We start from the raw sequence: 20,340 nt of genomic DNA, 5'->3' as shown, positions 1-20,340 counted from the left end.
CCCTGATGAATATTCGATCAGATGGTAATGAGAGCGTGGCTGGGCTGCTCCCCCCGCCCCGCGGGAACGGGAACCCGACGGTTCTCCCGGTCCTCCCCCCACGACAGCGAGGGCGAGCATCCCGCAGAGGCTGCCTTGGCTCCCCTCCCTTCCGACCCGAGCGGCCGTTTCCCAAGTTGCGCCTGAAATACTCATTTTGGGGCCATCCGATCGTTTTCACGCCGCTCTCGCCTTGCGCGCAGCGTTTGTGCGTCTCCCCCCGTCCTGCAACCATCCCCCCGGCCCGGCCTCAGTCACCCGGGAGGCTCCCACGGGCAAGGACCTCCTCCGTGGGGAAGGGAGGACCCCTCCAGGGACACACCGCTTTGCTGGTGGGCTTTGAAGGAAAGGAAAGCTGGCGTGGGCGGCAGCTGGAGGCCAGCGGTGTCACGTCGGGGGGCTACCGGGGGAGAGGGGTTGCTCCTCGGTCGCTCTCCCTCCCTGCTCCGGGCTCGCCCAGGCGAAGGAACCGAGGGCTGGCAGCCCCCAGGGTCTCTCCCCAGGCCGGGCAGCTCCTCTCGACGGCTTTTGCCCGGAGCCCCCCTTGCCCCGCTCCCCACCCGCGGGAAAGGTGCTGGGACTGGGTGCGGGGCCAGTCGGGGCAGCAGAGCGGGATGAAGGACGATTCCTTAAATTGTATTTCAGTGCGGGGTCTTTCCGGGTTAATGAGCTGACATCATGATTAAAGCTGACCATTTGTAATGTGTCGCGACCCTGTTGAAAAGCACTGAAAAGGTTAATGTGGTAAAACAGGACAGCACCTGCCCCTCACAGGGAGAGGAGGAGCTGGAACACTTTTCCTAATCAATTAGTCCATTAATGAGTCTATCAAGTAGTTAAGTAGTTAAAGATTATGCCGCTGGTCTGGGTAACAGTCGTCATCTCGCTATACCTAATTATATTATAAGTACTTTATTCAATATACCAGACATAATATGGTGACTCGGAGTTAATGAAAATGTCATTTTAAAACGTCTTGACATTTGTCTTTATTGATTTGTATATTTCCATCTCATTCTTTGCTTTCCCCGATTTGATTTTTTTTTTTTTTGGGGGGTGGGGTGGGGTGGAGGGAGGTTATGTTTTGGAGAAGGACGAACGACCTCACCGGTGGAGGAATCAGTAGCCAGAACCGGGCGACCCCCGGCCCACGCCGATCGGCCAACACGGGGTTAAAAACCCGGTGCCGGGGCCCCTGCCAAGGCCAAAGGTATTGCAATCCGGACACGAATGCGATCAAAAATCACCGGGATTTCCGAGTTGGAGCAGCGCTTGCCACTGGCTCCACTCCCTGGAATGTTTCCCCTGACCCGCGGAGTGGGGGGGGGCACTGGCCCAACCAGCCACAAAACTCTCCCCCCCCCCCATCTTCACTAATCAACAATATTTCCAGGAGTGGCTGGGGGCCAGCCCCCGCCCACGGACACGGGTGGCCCCGGCGGGGAGAAGGGCCAAGGGATGGGGTACATCCCTTTGGAGAGGCGGCGCGGGTGGGCTGCTCTGCCCGGGGGGCAGCGGGAGCGTGGGGCAGCGTGACCGGACTGATGCCTCCCAAAGCGGCCCCGTTACCGCGGCTCTTTCTGCGATTTCCCGGGGCGTGTGGGGGGGTGGGGAGCAGACGCCGGGCCCACGCGTGGTGGGGGGGTGGGGGGGGAAGGCGGCACCCTACGGCCCCAGGCAGCCGTCGGGGCTCGGCTTCTGCCTCACATCTCCGGGGCGGGCCCGGGGGAAGGGGACTCCAGATCCCCTCAAAGGTGGGTCTGGGATGTCCCTCGGGCTCAGCCGCCGCTCCGTGAGCTCCCGGGAAGGTGGGGGGAACCTCGGTGCCCTCGTCCCCTTGCCCCCCCCGTTCCCTCGGGGACACTTGTGACACAGCGGCTGCTGCCCCAGCCCCGCCAGTGGCTGCCGCCCCTGGATTTCCACTCCCAAGGGAAGGAGTGGCGGGAGAAGCGCCGCGATCCCTGTGATTTATTCCCCCCCCCGAGGGGAAGAACCCCTGACTCCTGACAAAGTTGATGTGGAAATGCAGGAGGAGGTCCCCTCCTTCCCCGCTCCCCGCGCGGCTTGCAGACCCTGGGAAGGAAACACAGGAAACATTTCGTAAGACATTTGTTATCTGCTGCAGCGCAAACCCCAATTTCCAAGGTTTTCCCAGTGCTGCCGAGCAGGCAACACGCCGTAACAGTTTGTTGGGGTTTTCTGCGTTGTTTTTTTTTTTTTTTTTTTTCCCTCTTCTAATAAGCAGAAGGGGTAAAGATCCCCAGATATGCACAAGGCGTTTATCCCAACACCCACCCCCCCGACCGGCACAGGACATTTGGCCCACGTCCCTCTCACCCACTCGAGGTGGAAGGCGAGGAGGCATGGCTGGCGCTCAGCGTCCCTCCCCCGGGGGCGTGGGGTCAGAGTAGCCCCTCCAGCCCCGGGGACGGCGGTGAGGACCCCACGGGGGCTTCCCCCGGCCCCGCTAGCCCCCCTTCTTTTCACATCCTCCCCGGACCCCGCGGGTTTCCAAACTTTCCGTGGCCGCCGCCGCCGTGATTGGCGCGGCGGAGGCCACCTCCATGCAAATGAAGCCCCGCCGCCCGCCGCCCGCAGATCAATAGGGACGCGGGGGAAGGAGCATGCAGTCCGCCTGGGCAGGCGTGGGGAGAGCCGGCAGCCACACGCCGAACCCCCACCCCCCCAAAACAAACCCCCCACCGGCTCACGGCAAGCTCCCGGCCCCCCCACCCCCCTCCTCCCGTCCACCCCGGCCCCCCAAGCGCCTCTAAAGCCAGAGCTTCCCTCCTCTGCTTTCTTATGAACCCAGGATGAGCAGCAAAGAAGACCCGAGCAAGGGCTGTCCGGCGGCTGCTCCCATCTCCAGTTTCACCATCCAGTCCATCCTGGGCAGCGGCAGCGCCGAGCCCCCTCCCCGGGAGGTCGGCGGCAGGGCGGCAGCCTGGCCCACCCGCGGCCGGACCCTCTCCCTTTCCTCGGAGGACGAGGAACCGGAGGAGAGCTGGAAGCACCGCGGTTGCTTCTGCCCCGAAGCTCGGGGCCCCGCCGAGCCGTGCCACAAACACCAGCCCCTCACCTTCACCTGTCTCGGTGAGTAACTGGGACGGGACTGGACGGGGCGGACGGGCCCCACCTGGAAGGGCCGCGGAGGGCTCGGGCCCGGCCCCCGCCAGGGAGGGGGGGGGGGGGGGGGCACTGTGGCACCCCCCCTGCTTTCGGGGCACAGCGTGTTTGCGTGTCCGTGGCTGAAGGGAGGAGGAAGAAACTTGGTCAAAACCAGGGTGGCTTGTTTTTTTGTTGTATATATATTTTTTTTTTTCCACCCGGGGTTGATTCTCCCGAAGGGGCACAGCGCAGTGGATAACGCTTGTTTTCTTAGATTCTGATTATTTACAGCGCTCGGTCAAGGGGAAGAAAGATGTTTGTTTTTTTGTTTGTTTGGTTGGTTGGTTTTTTTTTTTTTTGTTTTGTTTTTGGTTGTTGTTTAACACGAATTCTGACTAAACGGTGTGTGAAACGCAATGCTATAAAGTTAAATCTGCCGGGTCGCGTCGGATAGGAAAGCATCCTTAACCTGGCACTCCGCCTTCACTGAGGCATGCACATCCACCCGCCCGTCCGTCCGTCCGTCTGTCCATCCATCCATGTGATGGAAGGACAGAGATAACACGGTCTGGGATGGATTCCCCCGGTGTCGGTTGTGTTTTCCACCGGGAGCGGAGAAGGCGGGTGCCTACCCAGGGGTTCGCCTCGGTTCATCCCCCAGCCGGGACGGGGCGGGGGGAGGGGGGTTCAGCCGTCGGGGGGTGCCGGTACCGGCCGCCGTGCGACCCCCGCGCTGTCGCTCTGTTGCAGGCGGCGCCAAGGGGAGCGGAGCGGCGGCGGCGGGCAGCGGGGAGCGGGGGCCGTTCCTCTCGCCCCCCTCCCAGGACTGTAAGGAGGAGAAGGAGAAACCCCTGGGACCTTCCTCGCCCTCCTGCGGGGACCGGCAGCGCGACGGCGGGGACCGGCAGGCCGGGGCCGCCAAGAAGAAGACGCGCACGGTGTTCAGCCGCAGCCAGGTCTATCAGCTGGAGTCCACCTTCGACATGAAGCGGTACCTGAGCAGCTCGGAGCGGGCCTGCCTGGCCTCCAGCCTGCAGCTCACCGAGACCCAGGTGAAGACCTGGTTCCAAAACCGCAGGAACAAGTGGAAACGGCAGCTCTCGGCCGAGCTGGAGGCGGCCAACATGGCCCACGCCTCGGCGCAGACTCTGGTGGGGATGCCGCTGGTGTTTAGAGACAATTCCCTCCTCCGAGTGCCGGTGCCCCGGTCCATCGCCTTCCCCGCCCCTCTCTACTACCCCGGCAGCAACCTCTCGGCCTTACCGCTCTACAACCTCTACAACAAAATCGACTACTGAGCCGCCGCGCTCCCCTCCCCGCGGCCGCCCCGTCGGAGCCGGAGCCGCCGCGGGGGCTCCTTGAGGGATCTCGGCCCCCCCCCGTCCGCGGCGGGGACAGAGGAACGAAACTGATGGGAAGGACGGGTAAACGGAGAGCCCGGGGTGCGAGGGACACCCCCCTCCCCTCCTGTTATCCTGCCTCTTGAAAAAAAAAAAAAAATTAAAAAAAGCATTATTTCAGATCTGTAAATATTTTTAAAGAAAGAAAGGAAAAAAAAAATAAAACGTTTTAAGCCTCGTTTGTAAATTTGCCAGCTCCATCGCGTGTTCCAGCCGGGGGGGCCCTGCCCGGAGGGGTATCCCAGGACCGGGGGGTGCCCCGCAGCAGGGCCGGGCACGATGGGGAGCCGCCTGGGACCGATACACGGGAGAGCAAACCGTAACACCGAAAATACTAATTTTTTTATTTTTATTTTTTTTTTTCCTGCCTCCTGCTCGTTATCTCGTTTCCTGCAGGGAATCCCAGGCGGGCCTGCTCGTCCCCCTGCCCGTGGCCCCGCGGGACTGGCGGGGCTCGGTCCCCTGCGCTTGGCTGGAAGATGAAGCAGCTTTTCTCAAACGCTCCGAAGCGGTTTTGGAAACGGGGGCCGTTTTTCTGCTTTGCGGATTATTTTGCGAAAAAGCCGCGGCGGCAAACTCGCAGCTCCCCGGTGCTCGGCGGCTTCTCTCCCCGCCCCAGGTCACCCATGGGTGCCTCCCCACGGAGGACGGAGTCGATCACAAAAAAAAAAAAAAAAAAAAAAAAAAGAAGTAAATCCCTCAGGGAGTGGTATTTAAACCGCGGCCACCGGCTCCGCGGGTACGGCCGGTATGGAGCGCGGGGGACGGTCACGGAAGCAATAATGAGGGTACCTTCGCAGGGTAACGGAAAAAAAAAAAAAAAAGAGAGAGAGAAATAAAAGCTCCGAAGGGACAAATAAGGCGATTTTCTGTGCGTGGGAAGGAGAGATCTCTCTCTTCGTTTTTAAGCCGGAGAGCCCGGTTTGCAGCCCGGGGACACCGAGGTGAGCACAGTGCCGTCGCTCCGCCTCGCGGACTCGTTTCTCAGGGAATAATTCGTATTTTGGGTTTGCCCGTTATTAACTGTGGGTACCCCCGCGGCCCTTGTGGGGGGGGGTGGCAGCCGGCGTTCACCTCGACAGCGGCACCGAGCAGCCAGGGGCGGGGGGGTGGGTAAAGCCGCGGCAGCCCCTCCTGGGGAACAACCCCCGCGTTAGCAGCCGCTGGAGGTAACGGGAGCGACGGGAAGAGGCACCCCCGCAAAAAAAAAAAAACAAAAAAACAAAAAAACAACACCACCCCCCCCCCCCAACAGAAAATGCCTCGCCGGGACCGGCGGACTACACATCCCAGCATGCCCCGCGGCGGCGGCACGCCGGCACGCACAGTTCCGCCCTTTCGAACGGGCCAATAGCGAGGCGGGAACGGCGGCGTGGCCAATAGCGGAGCGAGTGGTGTCGGGGCGCGCATGCGCGGGCGAGCAGCGAGGCAGTTGCGGGCAGGCCGGAGGCGCGGCGCGGCGCTGAGGTGAGGTGAGGCCGGACGAAGGGGGGGGGCGGGCGCGGAGCGCCGCGGAGCTTTGCGCGGTACGGCTGCGTAGCACTGAGGTGGGGAGCGGTCTCCTCGGCCTGGGGGATGGTCTCCTCCCCGCTCTCCATTCTGGCTGGAGGCCGCCTCCCCTCAGCCAAGCCGGGCGCCGCGGCCTCTTCCGCCGCCATCCCGGGCGTTCTCCCGCCCTCCGCCCGTTCGTTCTCGGGCCTTTCCCTCACTCTCTCCCCTTCCCGCCGCAGCATCTCCTGCCTCTCGGACGTGCTTCCCCGGGACCGGTCTGCGAGAGCCCCCCTGCTTTCGGCGCCTCAGCCTTTCCGCAGTCGGCCGCGGCTGCAGACACAAAGCTTTCCCTCGGCGTTGCCCGGAGCAGCGGGAGGAACTCGTGCAATATGAAAACGGTACTGTTAATGCCTTCTCGATGAAAGTACAGCCTGGTCGCCCTAAGGCGTTCAACGCGGCGGCCTGCTTGGCGAAGTGCTCGCCGGCTAGCTAAATGATGGAGCCTGTTAAGAGGAGCTATAAAACTCAGATTTCTGATCCACTCAATACCGATGAGCTATTGGGAAGGATGGAATGCAAAGCTGCACCCTTGTAGCTAAGGCAGCATTGCCGTTTCAGCAGCGTGCATCTTCCCTATAACTTCTTTATGTATCTCTTGCAGAGCTTGAGCGTTTTACCGGGACTTTGTTGTTTGAAGTGGGCAGGACAGTTACTGTTGTTTGACAATCCTGGTTGTGAAGCAGTTACATTTATGAAAATGTGCAGACCTCTTTGTGTTTTGTTTTGTTTTGTTTTTTTCTTTTTGGTAACTGATATAAAAGGTAGGATGTATTTAAGTTCTGGTATTTTATAAATAATTCTGGATTAAAAATACCTTTGGGAGATCTTTCCAGGTTTCTGATTAAAGTAACTTTGCTTCCTGGAGTGCTACTTGTTGATTGCTTTTGACCTGGTTAGTAACTGTTGTACCAGGCGCCTCAAACCCTCGTGATTGTTGTCTGAGTCTTCTGCCACAAGCAGGCAAGACAATTGGTGTGTCCAGTCTAATTTTCATAGCTGTTCTGAATTCCTTTAGATATCGTCTTCGTAGATCCATCTGAAATACTCACTGAAGCGCACTTCACCATTTAGAATGTGATGAAGGTGCTGCTGAATTCTCTATAGCATTTGTATAGAAATATGTGTCGCAATTTCTCAGGCCTGTCTGTCTTTTGCCCAAGTATTCCCAAAGCAGAGCTGGAAAAATGGGTTAAGAAAGAAGTTTTAATTTCCTATTCTTAAAAGGCTTTTTTTTTTTTTTTTTTTTTTTTTTAACTCAGTTTGTGTTTAAATAGAATAAATAGCACTTTATATAGTGATTTTTTTTGAAGGATAACTTACAGAGCACCCACCAAAGCTCCCACTTAGGAATTTTTTCCAGTGTAAGAATGTGTAATGCTCACATTGTTATACAATTTGATGATTGTTTAGTTACTGGAAAGCAGTGAACTAGAATAATTGTGTACTAAATTTGAACCTTATCCTAGTTCACCTGCTCATTCCCTCTTGATTTATTCTCAGACATTTAACCTCTGCAGCTGTACATACAAATTTAGGAGTGACACTATTGTAGAAGATCTGAGCTAATTTACTTCTCTGTCCTTTCAGCATAAGGGAAATGTGCTGTTAAGGCTTGCTGAAGCCTTAAAAGAAGTTTTGATGGTGTACATATAACAAACAGTTATTTCTTTCAGAGTGTTTGTAAGGTCTGGACTGTTTTCCCAGCTGAAATTTGCTGTTCGTAGCCGCTGGTCTCCTTTGAATTTTTGTCTGTATAACTAACTAGTGCTGTGAAGTGAGTTCTGCAGTTGCCTTCAGAATCCTTTATCTGTCATTGAATTGTTGATATTTTTTTTTTCTAGTCATATCGCATTTACATGTTTGCTTTACACTTCAGTACACGAAGCATAATTTTCCTGTCTTATCTGACCTTCTTTAGACTCTTAAGAGGGAAAACCAAATCTTTAAAGCGCTTTCACTGGAAATGTTTTATAGCATTTATGGAAGCCTAAGGATTGGAAAGTTGCAGAGAGCCCAAAACTATTTAAAAGATGATCCTATTGGAATTCTCAGAAGTATATGACAGTCATACCACATCAGGAACAAATCAACACTTTTTGTTGGAGTTTTCAAATCTGATTCCTTTCTGCTTGCTTGTATTTTTAAAAGTAACTTCTTGGTGCTCACAGTAATTTATAAATATTTAAAAATTGTAAAAATACAGCCATACACACAGAGTGGGGAGAAAAAATACATTTGTGAGTAACAATATCTAAGCTTATAGGTGATAAACTTTTTGTATTGTTTATTCCATGTTATACTGGCCATTTAAATGTAACCTCTTTCTAAGGGGAGGAATTTGTTGAGGTTTTGAGTAGGAATTAGCATCTTGGAATTTATAGAGTTTGTCAGAAATCTGAGTGTTCTGAACTTTTGCTATGTAACAGTTAGTAAACTCTTCAGGTCTACTTTGTTAACTTTAAGGTGTATCCATTAGCTAGCTAACTTTCTAGGCTTATGTTCTTGTTATTACTAAAACTGTATCTGTGCGTGGCTGTCTTTTCTTCAGATGACAGGATCAAACGAATTCAAACTAAATCAAACTCCAGATGATGGTATTTCATCAGTAAAGTTTAGTCCAAATACATCTCAGTTTCTGCTTGTTTCATCCTGGGACACAACTGTCCGGCTCTATGATGTTCCTGCCAACACCATGAGACTCAAATATCAACATTCAGGAGCTGTCCTTGACTGCGCTTTTTATGTGAGTGTGTGAAGTGGGTTGTTTTAATTATTATTTTATAGGCATATAGTGCCCAAGATACGTGATAAATTTAGTCACTGAAATTAAAGGGATAGTGAAATCTTACCTGACTTGTAGCTTTAAAAAAAAGTAGCTTACCTCTGCCAATGATTTTTCTTTTAATGAACATCATTCTAGTCCTAAATACAGGTATTTCCTGTGAAGGATGCAGGCACACATGTAACTTACTTCTGGTAGAAGTGGTAGGCAAAAGTGAGTTGAGCTGGTTAGTGTTGTTTCTGCAATGGTACAGTAAATTGTGTGTGTGCTTCTTACAAAGAGTTGTACTGGTAGCATATAGCCAGAAATTGTTAGTCACAATAAATGCGCGTAGCCAATTATTGCTTTCTTTTTAACCTTCTTATACTTGGTTCTTCTGGAAACACGGCATTGTTCCAAGTGAGCCATTTACCAGATACTTTATTTCTGTTTTTTTTAATGTATTTGGTTTGAAATATAAATGGTTTAAGTTTATTGGTGTCAATTTTTTGTTTTGTGTCTTATTTTTTTTTCTTAAATAGAATAATGTTTCAGATAGGTGTGGGTTTTTTTTGCATTGTATTCTCACATGTCCTCCAGTGACTTGATCTCAATGTGTTACTGAATGTTTTAAGGATCAGTTTAAATTTTTAATTCTGCTTGTGCTTTTTTCACTGAACATTTTGTCACATAGCTAATATCGCACTGTGGATCAGCACACATTCTCAGATAGTTTCTAGTTTCCAAATTAATTTTAGAAGGAATACACTTGAATTAGGTGTAACTGGCTTAGGTTGATGGTCATTTAAAAACAAGCATTATGTGTTTTGCTGTTACAGAAATAGAAACAGTTTGATCTAGCCTCTAACTGCTTTTGTTTCTTTTTAGTTTTACTTTTAAATTAAAAAAATCGTATAGCTCAGAGCACTTAAACATTTTGCAAACTTTCTGTCATCTGCCTGTTTAGGTCTGTGCTGGATCTTAATGTCTTGTGTCTTAATTCCCATCTTCCCAAAACTCTTGAAAGCAAGTCTTGCATTATGAGTTTAAGAGATTATATGTATAGCAGCCATGGAAATGTAATGCATATCATAAGGTGAAATTTTTTGCTTTATAGGATCCTACTCATGCTTGGAGTGGAGGATTAGACCAGCAATTGAAAATGCACGATCTAAACACGGACCAAGGTAAGCAGATTGAATTTTGTAAGTGGTCTCAACAGCTGGCCTAAACTTCACATTTATATACTTAGACAAGCAAATATGTTTCAAATCTTTTAGATGGGGGATATTTGCTTTAAGTAGTAGCCTCTGTTGATTTAAGTTGTCAGTGCTAGTGCTCAACAGTCTCCTTTGCTAGCCACCCCTTTCTGATCACTGAGGTGCTGAACAATTCAATTATTGTGTAATTGAAGATTGTGCTGTAACACCCTTAACAGAAGGGAGGAATCAGTTGCTGCCAAACTGAGGGCTTAAACTTTTCCCATGATGAATATTCATCGATGTATTTTACACCTGTATTTCTTTTCGATGTACTTATTTGAAGGTGAAAATGGAAGGAAAGGAAATAGCTATGTACCTGTCACGCTGACTGAGGTTCACCTCATCTGTGCCTTTAGCAGGCCCTAATAAGTACCACCTAAAAGCATGGAAGTGTTTGGCAGGTTGCCAGAAAGTTTGGTAGATGCTTGTAGCACACCTTGAATTGGATTTGTGATGATAATCCTGCTCTGCCATAGGCTACTGTGTCTCAATTAGGGGAAATTAGCTAAGCTGAACTAAAACTGAACATGTTGTTTTTCAAAGGTTTGCGGTTTAGACATATTTAGAATGATCTTTCACATGTATGGCAGAATGTATATAAAGCCTTTGCTTTGCCAGACATCATGGCCTTACACTACTTTTTTTTTTTTTCTAACAAAACATTGCTTGAAAGTAACAGTTCCAGTGCCTCACTGGTGCAAAACATGGAGTTAGTTAGACAAACATTTTCGTGTGCTTATATGTGTGTTAGAGAAGAATGAATTTCAGCCTGAGACAACTGTGGTCACCAGAATCAGCTAATAGCCAGGGCTCGACAAACTTGTGTCCTCAGTAATGTTATGAAAAAGGTCAAATAATTCTGTTATAAATGACTTTCTAGAAGCGTTTATATTAATATTTTTAGTTAAATGTAATATTATTTAATTTCATTATAATGCTAATATAGACAAGCTGGATACATAATGCTAATACATTCAACATATACAAGTTGCTTTCTGTATTAGTGTCTGTGTCAAAAGTGGTGATGCCATGTGGTACGGAACACTTCTTTATATCTTCGAAGATCTCTCTGTGGCTGCCTGAAATTCTTAACTTCCTTTCGTAATCTCAGGAGACTAAGTTTAAATTTAACAATCCTGATCTTTTCAAAAGCGATGCTTCTGCAGACCGATCTGTCCTTAAAGGAACTCGTAGCACATCAATGGGAATGTCAAAAAATAGTGTGTTTGTACTGCAGTAGTGTGTCCTTTTTTAATTCTTTATTCAGCACATTCTGACTGTTTGTAGAGCCAGTAAAGTTACGATATATTGTATTTTCTTACAGAAAACCTTGTTGGTGCTCATGATGCTCCTATCAGGTGTGTTGAGTATTGCCCAGAAGTGAATGTCATGGTGACTGGAAGCTGGGATCAAACAGTTAAACTGTGGGATCCCAGAACTCCGTGTAATGCAGGAACTTTCTCTCAGCCTGAAAAGGTATGTACTGGATGCTGTATTCCAGGTGATATGTTACATTATACATCCAGTGACTGGCTAAACATCGCTATACAGGACACTGTCTTAAGCTGAATTGAATTTGAAAAGTTATGTTTAATGGTTTTTAAGCTGTGAAAATGTTGTGTTTAAAAATACTGATATTCAGAATATATTATGATTTTAGGTTAAGGCTTTGAGCTTTCATCAATAGGAGAGCGTAATTTAATTCTTAGCACTTGCGGACCAAATCCTTATAATTTAAAACAAACTCGAGGAAGGAAAACCTAACAAAAATAGCATGTGAAATTCATGCAGTTGTTAATAATCCTTGGCTTAATTGTAATATGCACTATCATTTTTCTTAAACATTAAGACTTTTAGGTATATCAGATCCTGACAGTCATAAGGTCTGATTGGAAATGTGCATAGAGATATATCAGGAGGCCATTTATGTTGCCTGAGATAATATTTTGTTTTTTCACTTGTATTAAGATTAACAAAACCAGCAATTCTGTTCATTTACTCATCGTTGCACTAATGCCTAGTAAATTCAGATGTTCTCCTAATACTACAGTCTTCTTGCCTAATGAAAGACCAGTAGAAATATGGTAAAATGTAATGTCTTAAGCTTTTTTTGATGATTATATGGTGTGTTAATCTTTATGCTGCGTACAGTGGTGTCATTGAAAGAATTATTGAACAGTAGTTGCTGTTTTTTTCATAGACTCTTAAACACAGGGTGCATTGCTGGATAATTTTACATATGAATAATTTTTTTTTGCCTATACCTTTTTAAAATTTCATTTAGCTCTCACATCTTATTGCCAGGTCGTAATTATGAGCCATCATTACATTCCCTATTGCATCTAAATAGCTGTTACTTTTGTTACAACATAGCTGAATCTACTTCTGACAAGACCTTTGTTCAGAATAAAGTAATTGCATTATTTCTAGTTTTGATTTATAGTTGTATGTAGCATGTAAAGAACTGTGATAAATTGCTGACAGAATATCATATAATGGACAGCCACAGTGAATCAAGCTGCTTATTGGTTCAGCAAGGTTCATTATGTCATTTTTTTAATACTGCCTTTGATAAATGTGTACGCCTACTCAACTGCATGACAATGGTTTCATTTGATTTATGATTGTGTGGTGTAGAAAGAATACTTACTATACAGGTATGACATCAGTTTGTAAAGAAGGCTTAAGATATTTAATGTTCTTTACGTCTTTGTTTCCTTACATATATAAAAACACATTTTATATAAAGTTTATTAATATTTTTGGATCAATTTTTACATCAGTGACGAAGGGAGATTTGAAAAACTCTCATTAAGGTGTGTAACTACTGTTGGCTCAAAGTTTTCTTGCCCTTTTTGTATGTAAGCAGGATTTGGCAATTGGGACGATCAGAAATTTTGGGCAACTCCTGTATGAATATTTAAGACATTTCCTGTTTTAAGACCTCAGTCTTAAGAGGGAAACTCAATAATCTTATTTTAGAGCAAGAATGCATGCTGCATGAATGTGGATTGGTTAAAGGAAATTTTTTATATAACTACACACACGCCCCCACATACATACACACCTGTCTGCTTAGCTTTTTTAATTAGAAACAAACTTTTTGAAACCGTAATTTCTCCAGAAATGTTTATAGCAAATGAAGGGAAAAGTTGTTTTATCTGATATTTCAGTGCAGTCTTACCAGAACCAAATAGTTTTATTGGGCTTTATTGGAGAACCAGAAAGTGAAACTGGGTGCTTGAGTGAAATTGTAAAAGTTCATGCCAAAAGTAAATTGAATCTTTCTGGCAGGATACAAGATCTCTTACACTTTTGATTCTTGATCTGAGGGATATACAATAGCTGTTTCCTATGTATTTAGCTGTATTATATCACTTTTGAAAAAGCTCATTCTTGTGTTTTGCTTGTGTTAGCAGCTCTGTGATGGGACAGCTCTAGTTAGCTAGATTCCATTTTGCTTTGTGTATCAACAACTTGTAGTTCATTTGTTAGCACAGAGGTTTTGACTGAACCTTTTTTCTTTTTATTTTTTTAACATATGTCTAGATTAATAATAAATCATTCTGTTTCCAGCTATTACTATGTGCTGAATATTTTCATGAGAAATTTGATAAAAATTAGAACCTCTGAGCCAATTTTTGGAGTAGAGGTGAAATTCCGAGCCATAATCTTATTTTAATGATGTCAACCATATTGCTTCCTTCAATTTCACTTAGTTTTATTCAAGTATACAAGCATACCGTTTTTGTAATGATTTCTTGGCAATTTATTTCCCTTTATTAACATGAAGCTCAACTTGAAGTATTCTGTTTAGAAAGAAGAACACATGATTAGGAGATAGAGGAAACTGGAGAAGATGTGTGATGTGGTATCATAGGACTAAACTGCAGGCTCATGAATTGATGGTGGGGAATGAAAGCTATGCATACCAAGGAAAGATGAATTCCAGTATCCATGCTCTTCCTCCCTATGTTACTTTGTATCTGTTTTCCTCTTGTGTTGAAATAGCCAATAAATTTAATGCTTGGAATGATTTTTGAGGAAATCTTGAATAATACTGATTTCCCTTCTGAATTATACATAAATACTTCTGTACATGTGTAGCATTTCGAACATGGGTAATACCAGCAAAAGGAAGAAATCTCATGTGTGGAAGGTTATTTAGATATCACTGAGATCTGGAGACTGGTAATTGAACAGACATGCTTGAAACTTAGTGTTGCACAAGTACCTATGCATATTATTTTTTTTTTCACTCCTAAATTAGTTATATGTAATATGGGACTGCATTGGGCTTGATTTTTCAGCTGTGTGGTAGGGTACAGAATTAAGGGTGAACTTCTGAAATGCTACATCAGTGTATTATCACTAACCAGCTGCACACTACTGCTGTTTATCCTAAATTTGAGTTATAAATTAAATCCGAAGGGAATTTTATAGCTATAGACTTTACTGTTGATGTTGCCTGTTTTGTTATTGCGCATTGCCGACATTCCGTTTTGTACAAAGAACAATGGATATCCAGGCTAATGTTGCAATTTTATTTCAAAGGTCTACACGCTTTCTGTGTCTGGAGATAGACTAATTGTGGGGACAGCAGGTCGGAGAGTGCTGGTGTGGGATTTGCGGAACATGGGTTATGTTCAGCAGCGAAGAGAGTCAAGTCTGAAATACCAGACCCGCTGTATCAGAGCATTTCCGAATAAACAGGTATGGGAACCGTGTCAGTAATTGTATTTCTGCTGAATATTCTTTAGGGAAAATGGTGGTTTATTTTTCAAGTTTTCTGCATCTTTCTTTCATTTTCAAATCTGGTCTTTAAAGTTCTGTAATCAAACTTTGGGAGGGGGAAAAATAAAATGGTGTTGAGGCTTCTTGTTCCTGGTTAACTCTTTTTAGTAGCGCAGCTTAGGAACGTTTGCCACTGACATACCAGCATATTGTTTTCATTTTTTTTCCTCAGTTTTGTCTCTTTTTTTAAGTAGCCTATTTAATGCATCACAATGCTAACATGTAAATAAAAAACAACCCCCCCACCCCCAAAATTACAGTAGGAGAGAGGAAGATAGAACTGATGGTTGCTCAGCACCCTTTATGCATTGTAGCCCTAGGTTCTTCAATAGGCTGTGAACAGGGGCAGGATTAGAACTATATGAATGTCATTTATATATATATTTTTTTTAACTCTGAGTCTGTGTCATGCACTCAAGAACCCACGATCCATTATCTAGGGGGAATTGTACAATTTAGATGATTATACAGCTGTTCCATGTAGGTTAACGTAGTGTATCTGTGGTATTTCTCCTTCCGAAGTAAAGCAAGAAGATTAGCTTTTTCTGACAAACTAATTTGGAAGGGAATTTTCCCATGTACATAACGATACTACAGGAATTGTGAGACCTAGTTACTTGTTCTTGAACTGGCATGAATGCTTTGTCCATTTTCAGTTCTAGTTATAGTAAAACAAGCTGATCTTCCAGATTGTATCTTATTATGGATTTTAAAGAACCTTACTATAGCTAGGTATCATTACAATCCTATTTCTGAAAAGATCTATTATGGGCTTAACTCAGAAGTTATAATAAAAGCATCTCAGGTTGCTCTAAGTTAGGACTATAATTAACTGGATAAGTGGGCACCACTTAATAATCCAGTTTCACTGAAAATACTATTTCAACTTGAGTGTTTAGTTGCTAGTATAAAGCTCTGAACTAATTTTAATGTAAAGTAATTCTGAAACTAAATAGTCCCGTGAGTATCTAGTATTTCAAATATTTAGGCCCTGGGGGCTAGATGGGAAAATACAAGGGATTCTCAACTCTTAACATTTTTATTTTTTTTTTTTCCTAAATCAACTTGTGTTTGGACCTGCAGGGGTAATTAAAAGTCTGTCAGCTTAACACTATAGTGCAATGAGAGTCTCTCTTGGAGAGCTTTTTTTGTACATTACTGTGTTCTTAGAAGCAGATTTTATTGATGATGCCATGGATCTGTGGTAACAATTCCTGGTTGTACCTAATTTAAGACCATTTACATTTCATTTATTTTAATTTAGAGGAGTATGAGATAGATTGTATTGCAATCTCTTTTCCAGCTGTAAGCTTCTAAAATGCATATCTCCACATTGTTTTGGTAGGGTTACGTTTTAAGTTCTATTGAAGGTCGTGTTGCCGTGGAATATTTGGATCCAAGTCCAGAAATCCAGAAGAAGAAATACGCATTCAAATGTCACCGTTTGAAGGAAAATAACATTGAGCAGATTTATCCAGTTAATGCTATTTCTTTTCATAACGTCCACAACACATTTGCTACAGGTAGAGTAGATACTCAATTTTTTGTAACACTTGCATCATTTCCTTTAGTTTTGATTTAGACAAGTCAGCCTTTACTTTGTATGCCCTTACTTTTTAAGCATTTAAATTGTATTTCTTGCAATAAGCAGGGTTTTAAAATTATTTCATGCAGTGAGAGTTAATTGCTTTAACAGGGATTTGGGGAAATACTTACTGTGCTCTTCACTGCATTAGGCAACTCTGTAAGCCTGTGTTTTTACTGACAGAGTAATTCCGGGTATTTTTTTTCCTTTGCTGTATCTTTTCGGTCTTACTGTTCTCCCAAATTTACAAACAGTTTTTAAAAATTAATTTTCAGGAGGTTCCGATGGATTTGTAAATATTTGGGATCCATTTAATAAAAAACGGCTGTGTCAGTTCCATCGGTATCCCACAAGCATAGCATCGCTTGCCTTCAGCAATGATGGAACTACCCTTGCAATAGCTTCTTCATATATGTATGAAATGGATGACATTGAACATCCTGAAGATGGTATCTATATTCGCCAAGTGACAGATGCAGAAACAAAACCTAAGTGAGTATGCTTCACCTGTATTTGAGACTTTCTGAACATTCATCCCAAGATTTATTAATTTTCCTAAATTCATGAATAGCATTATTGATGCCAGTAGATAGTGCAGCTTGACAGTAGGGTTGGTTTTGATTTTATCTTGTTCGCCCAAGCTTTCAATATCCGTAGGTTGATAGACGTCTGATGGATAAAATTGTGCCTGGTTGTTTAGTAGGAGAAGAATGTCAAACTCTTATCCTTTTTGAATAGGTGCTATTATATGAAGCTGTGGAGTTATTGCTAGCTCATTGCTTCAAGAATTAAGTGAAGAATTCAAGAATAATTTATTTGAGCAAATGTTACTGTGTTTGGGTATTTAAAACTTAGAATTAATGAAATCTTTACACACTGAGTATGCATCCAGCTGTCACAGTCAGAAGGGAATCTAGATACTGTTCTGGGAAGGTTGTGTAAAATCAAGGAAAAGCTTTCTCAGTTCATGTGTATTGGAGTTTGTTGCAGACTTCTGATAACACACTTTTCTATCATTGTTGCTGTCAAAATGGGGCAAACTGATTGATGGAGGTAAAAGATTTCTGTTAAGCTTGCTTTGGTGTAAGTATTACACAGAAAAATTGCCATCACAGTGCAGAATTGCACTACTCTTCATTATGCTAGCACAGGAGCAGTTATCTTTATTTTCAAATTCCTGTGGTTTGTCATTGCTATTTTTTTTTTTTTTCCTTCTAGTACTCACACTCTTACACTTTATCTGGTTGTCTCCATTATTTAGTATCTAAGTAGCTATGTAAATAGACATATAAGTGATCAAAAGTTTTTGAGTTTAAAACCTCAAGACACCCCCACCTCCTTTAAGTGACTTGTGTATTGCTTCAGAGCAGCCATTTTATCGCTGCAGAGATGTGAGGTCGAAGTTACAGAAGGATAAATACATTATCTCTCACTTGGAGATATTTGTGTTAAAATAATTTTGATACTCATGGAAAAATAAAACCGGAACTATTTCAGTATGTGTTTCTGGGGCTTCCTCAATTAAAAAAAAAAAAAAGTCCGAAGATGATGATTCAAATTTATTTTCAAACTTGGGTTGTGCTTGCTACATACATTTGGGAGGGTTTGTTTGTGTTTTTTTTTTTTGTTTTGTTCTGTTTGTTTTTTTGTTTGTTTCTTTTTTTTTTTTTTTTTTTTTAAAAAGGTGGTAAAAGAATACTTGCTGCTATTGTCTTGTAATGGTAAGAACTGCTTTCAGTTATTTTTGTTCACTGCTAGTTATGGTTGCTAATTCTGTAGATGCTTCATTCTGCTGTATGAGGAGGTTAATCTACAATTAAACAATATTTCCTCTTGTCCCTCCATTATTTTCTGAAACAGATGGTTCATCATTTCCTGGGCTGTTAAACACAGCAAGGTTAAGGTTAGACTCTTGGGAATCAGCTAGTTTTGAATCTTATTAGGCTGTAGAAGGAAAACTAATAAGAATACTCCTTAATATCATTTTGTGACTGTAAACAATTATTTATTAGCAAACAATTGATCCCAGAAGGGCAAATTGTTTGAGTCAGTAATGAGCTGAGAAAAGACAGAGCATATCTGTGTATTTGGAAAATAATTGTAACGTAATTGCAATGCATTTAGACAGGCATCTTTTTGGACCTGTTTCTGTCTTTAAATGAATTTCTGTAAACATTAACAAGGTTTATATGCTTTTCTGACATTTACAAGTTGCTTGTGCCAACCTTAGGGCACTAAGAATGATGTTTATATTTCAGTGTTACAGTAGTGTGAGTCATCTCTGGTTTATTCTAAAAATAAGTTACTTAAGGGAGAAGACTAAGTTGTTTCATAGTGATCTTTTTGCATATTAATTTGAATCACTTAGCATTTCTGCACAATGCATTCTTAAATGCATTAAGACGGTGCCATATAAAAAAACTTGATAAGATCAGCTTTTTGATCACTAAATTATTATATATGGTATCTTGAGACAGGTGAAAGCAGTCTTTCTACATGTTTCTGCTTTTATAGAATGTTGAATGTTTTACCTGCTTAAGATTACTCTAAATATTGCTTGCTGAAATACAGTTTATTTATTTCAGGTCTACTTAGAGGTCTACTTAGACTTCTGGTGATACTTCTTCTCTACAAGACATGCCCACCTGCTCCTAACAAGACTAAACTGAAATAATAGAAGTGAGAAGAACAGTCTTTATACTGATGTTATTTTTAACTAAGAAATACTTGTTTGTATGTTGTATGTCTTAATCTGTCATTACTTGCCTGCTTATAATGTTAGTGAAACTGTTTTCTTTATCTGCTTTATGTAGCTATATTAGTTGAGTCCTGTTGGCAACTTTGCGTATACCTTTATAAAAGCTTACCACATTTTGTAGTATCTAATTATGAAAGCTTCCAGTTGTCTCATAGCTGTTCAATAAATATCCACAGGTTTTTTGAAAACAAAGACATTGTGTAGCAGCCTTTACTGTTTGTGAAACAAATGTTAAGACCAAACCTTTAAGTTACAGGAATTCTTGAGTTCTAGATCTTTCTGACGGAAAATTTCTGAACCTTTCATCTTTTTCCTGGGAACCTTGGCTCTCCAGGCAATGTTCACAGGGTTGTGAAAGCCTAAAGTTGTATTAAGTTTATCTCAGTGACTTTATCGTTACCAGAGTATCATTAACTGTTTCTGGAATGAAGAACTTAAACATGTGGTAGTTTTTTTGTTTTGTTTTGTTTTTGTGTTTTTTTTTTTTTTTTTCCCCCACATACTGCATAAAAGCCTAAAATTAATGATGCTTGGAAAGAATTGAGGGTAGCGGGGAGTAAATGTAGAGTTTCAGCCTACTGCTGCGTGGTCTGTTCCAAGACTACAGCTCTGACCTGGTAGCCCAGGGTTTATGGAATAAAACAAGTGGAAAGGTAGAAAAGAGGGGTTTCCCCAGAGAGGAAATATTATTCTAGCCACAAAACCCCAGGAAAATGTGCTGTTTCTCAATGTCTTTTTGCCTTATTTGCTAGTTGGTAAGAAGTCTAATCTGTAATCAAATTTTGTGTCAGCCTCTTGAGGATTCTAGAGTGGAGGGTGGGTGTGAGAAGATGCTTGAACTTGGACAAGTTAAAAATTTCTTAGGAAAGTAATATTAGAAAAACAAAGTAGACACTGTGTGTTTTTCTAAATGGGAATGTAGATCTGATCAAGAAACTAAACCTGCAAATCCATCTGCTAAAAAGAAGGTATTCAGGGTTGCACATTCCTGCTTGGTTTGTGGAAATAAAGAGAAATGCTTTCTGGTTAGCTTTTTTTGGCGGTACTGTCTAATCCAACTCTGTAGAACAGACTCAGACTGC

At 43.8% G+C, this 20,340-nt stretch overlaps 2 protein-coding genes across 4 annotated transcripts; both read left to right on the top strand.

Moving 5' to 3' along the window:
• Positions 1–2,827: 2,827 nt before the first annotated feature.
• HMX2 (H6 family homeobox 2) lies at positions 2,828–4,557 on the top strand. Its single transcript, XM_042791199.1, has 2 exons — positions 2,828–3,132; positions 3,898–4,557. The coding sequence occupies exons 1-2, from the start codon at positions 2,853–2,855 to the stop codon at positions 4,443–4,445; spliced, it is 828 nt and encodes a 275-aa protein (XP_042647133.1). The 5' UTR covers positions 2,828–2,852; the 3' UTR covers positions 4,446–4,557.
• A 1,403-nt stretch (positions 4,558–5,960) lies between these two features.
• Positions 5,961–19,450, top strand: BUB3 (BUB3 mitotic checkpoint protein). Of its 3 annotated transcripts, none has more exons than XM_042791186.1 (9): positions 5,961–6,019; positions 6,278–6,436; positions 8,647–8,841; positions 9,977–10,046; positions 11,446–11,597; positions 14,676–14,834; positions 16,261–16,438; positions 16,776–16,992; positions 19,086–19,450. In XM_042791186.1, exons 2-9 carry the CDS (start codon positions 6,428–6,430, stop codon positions 19,093–19,095), a joined length of 990 nt encoding a protein of 329 aa, XP_042647120.1. In that variant the 5' UTR covers positions 5,961–6,019; positions 6,278–6,427; the 3' UTR covers positions 19,096–19,450. The 3 variants fall into 3 exon arrangements, with proteins under 3 accessions (XP_042647120.1, XP_042647128.1, XP_042647124.1); XM_042791190.1 differs by having other exon boundaries at positions 5,967–6,014; XM_042791194.1 differs by lacking the exon at positions 19,086–19,450 and having other exon boundaries at positions 16,776–16,996.
• The last annotated feature ends 890 nt before the right edge of the window (positions 19,451–20,340 follow it).

This window comes from Tyto alba, unplaced genomic scaffold (genome assembly GCF_018691265.1).
Source record: "Tyto alba isolate M040663 unplaced genomic scaffold, T.alba_DEE_v4.0 Super-Scaffold_1, whole genome shotgun sequence".
In the NCBI taxonomy this organism is placed as follows: Eukaryota; Metazoa; Chordata; class Aves; order Strigiformes; family Tytonidae; genus Tyto; species Tyto alba.
This window is presented reverse-complemented; position numbering and strand designations above follow the sequence as displayed.

Coding starts and splice junctions, on each gene's coding strand:
- HMX2 (XM_042791199.1), top strand. CDS start 2,853: ATGAGCAGCAAAGAAGACCCGAGCAAGGGCTGTCCGGCGGCTGCTCCC. Junction 3,133..3,897: donor CCTCACCTTCACCTGTCTCG/GTGAGTAACTGG, acceptor GCTCTGTTGCAG/GCGGCGCCAAGGGGAGCGGA.
- BUB3 (XM_042791186.1), top strand. Junction 11,598..14,675: donor CTTTCTCTCAGCCTGAAAAG/GTATGTACTGGA, acceptor TTTATTTCAAAG/GTCTACACGCTTTCTGTGTC. Junction 16,439..16,775: donor CCACAACACATTTGCTACAG/GTAGAGTAGATA, acceptor ATTAATTTTCAG/GAGGTTCCGATGGATTTGTA.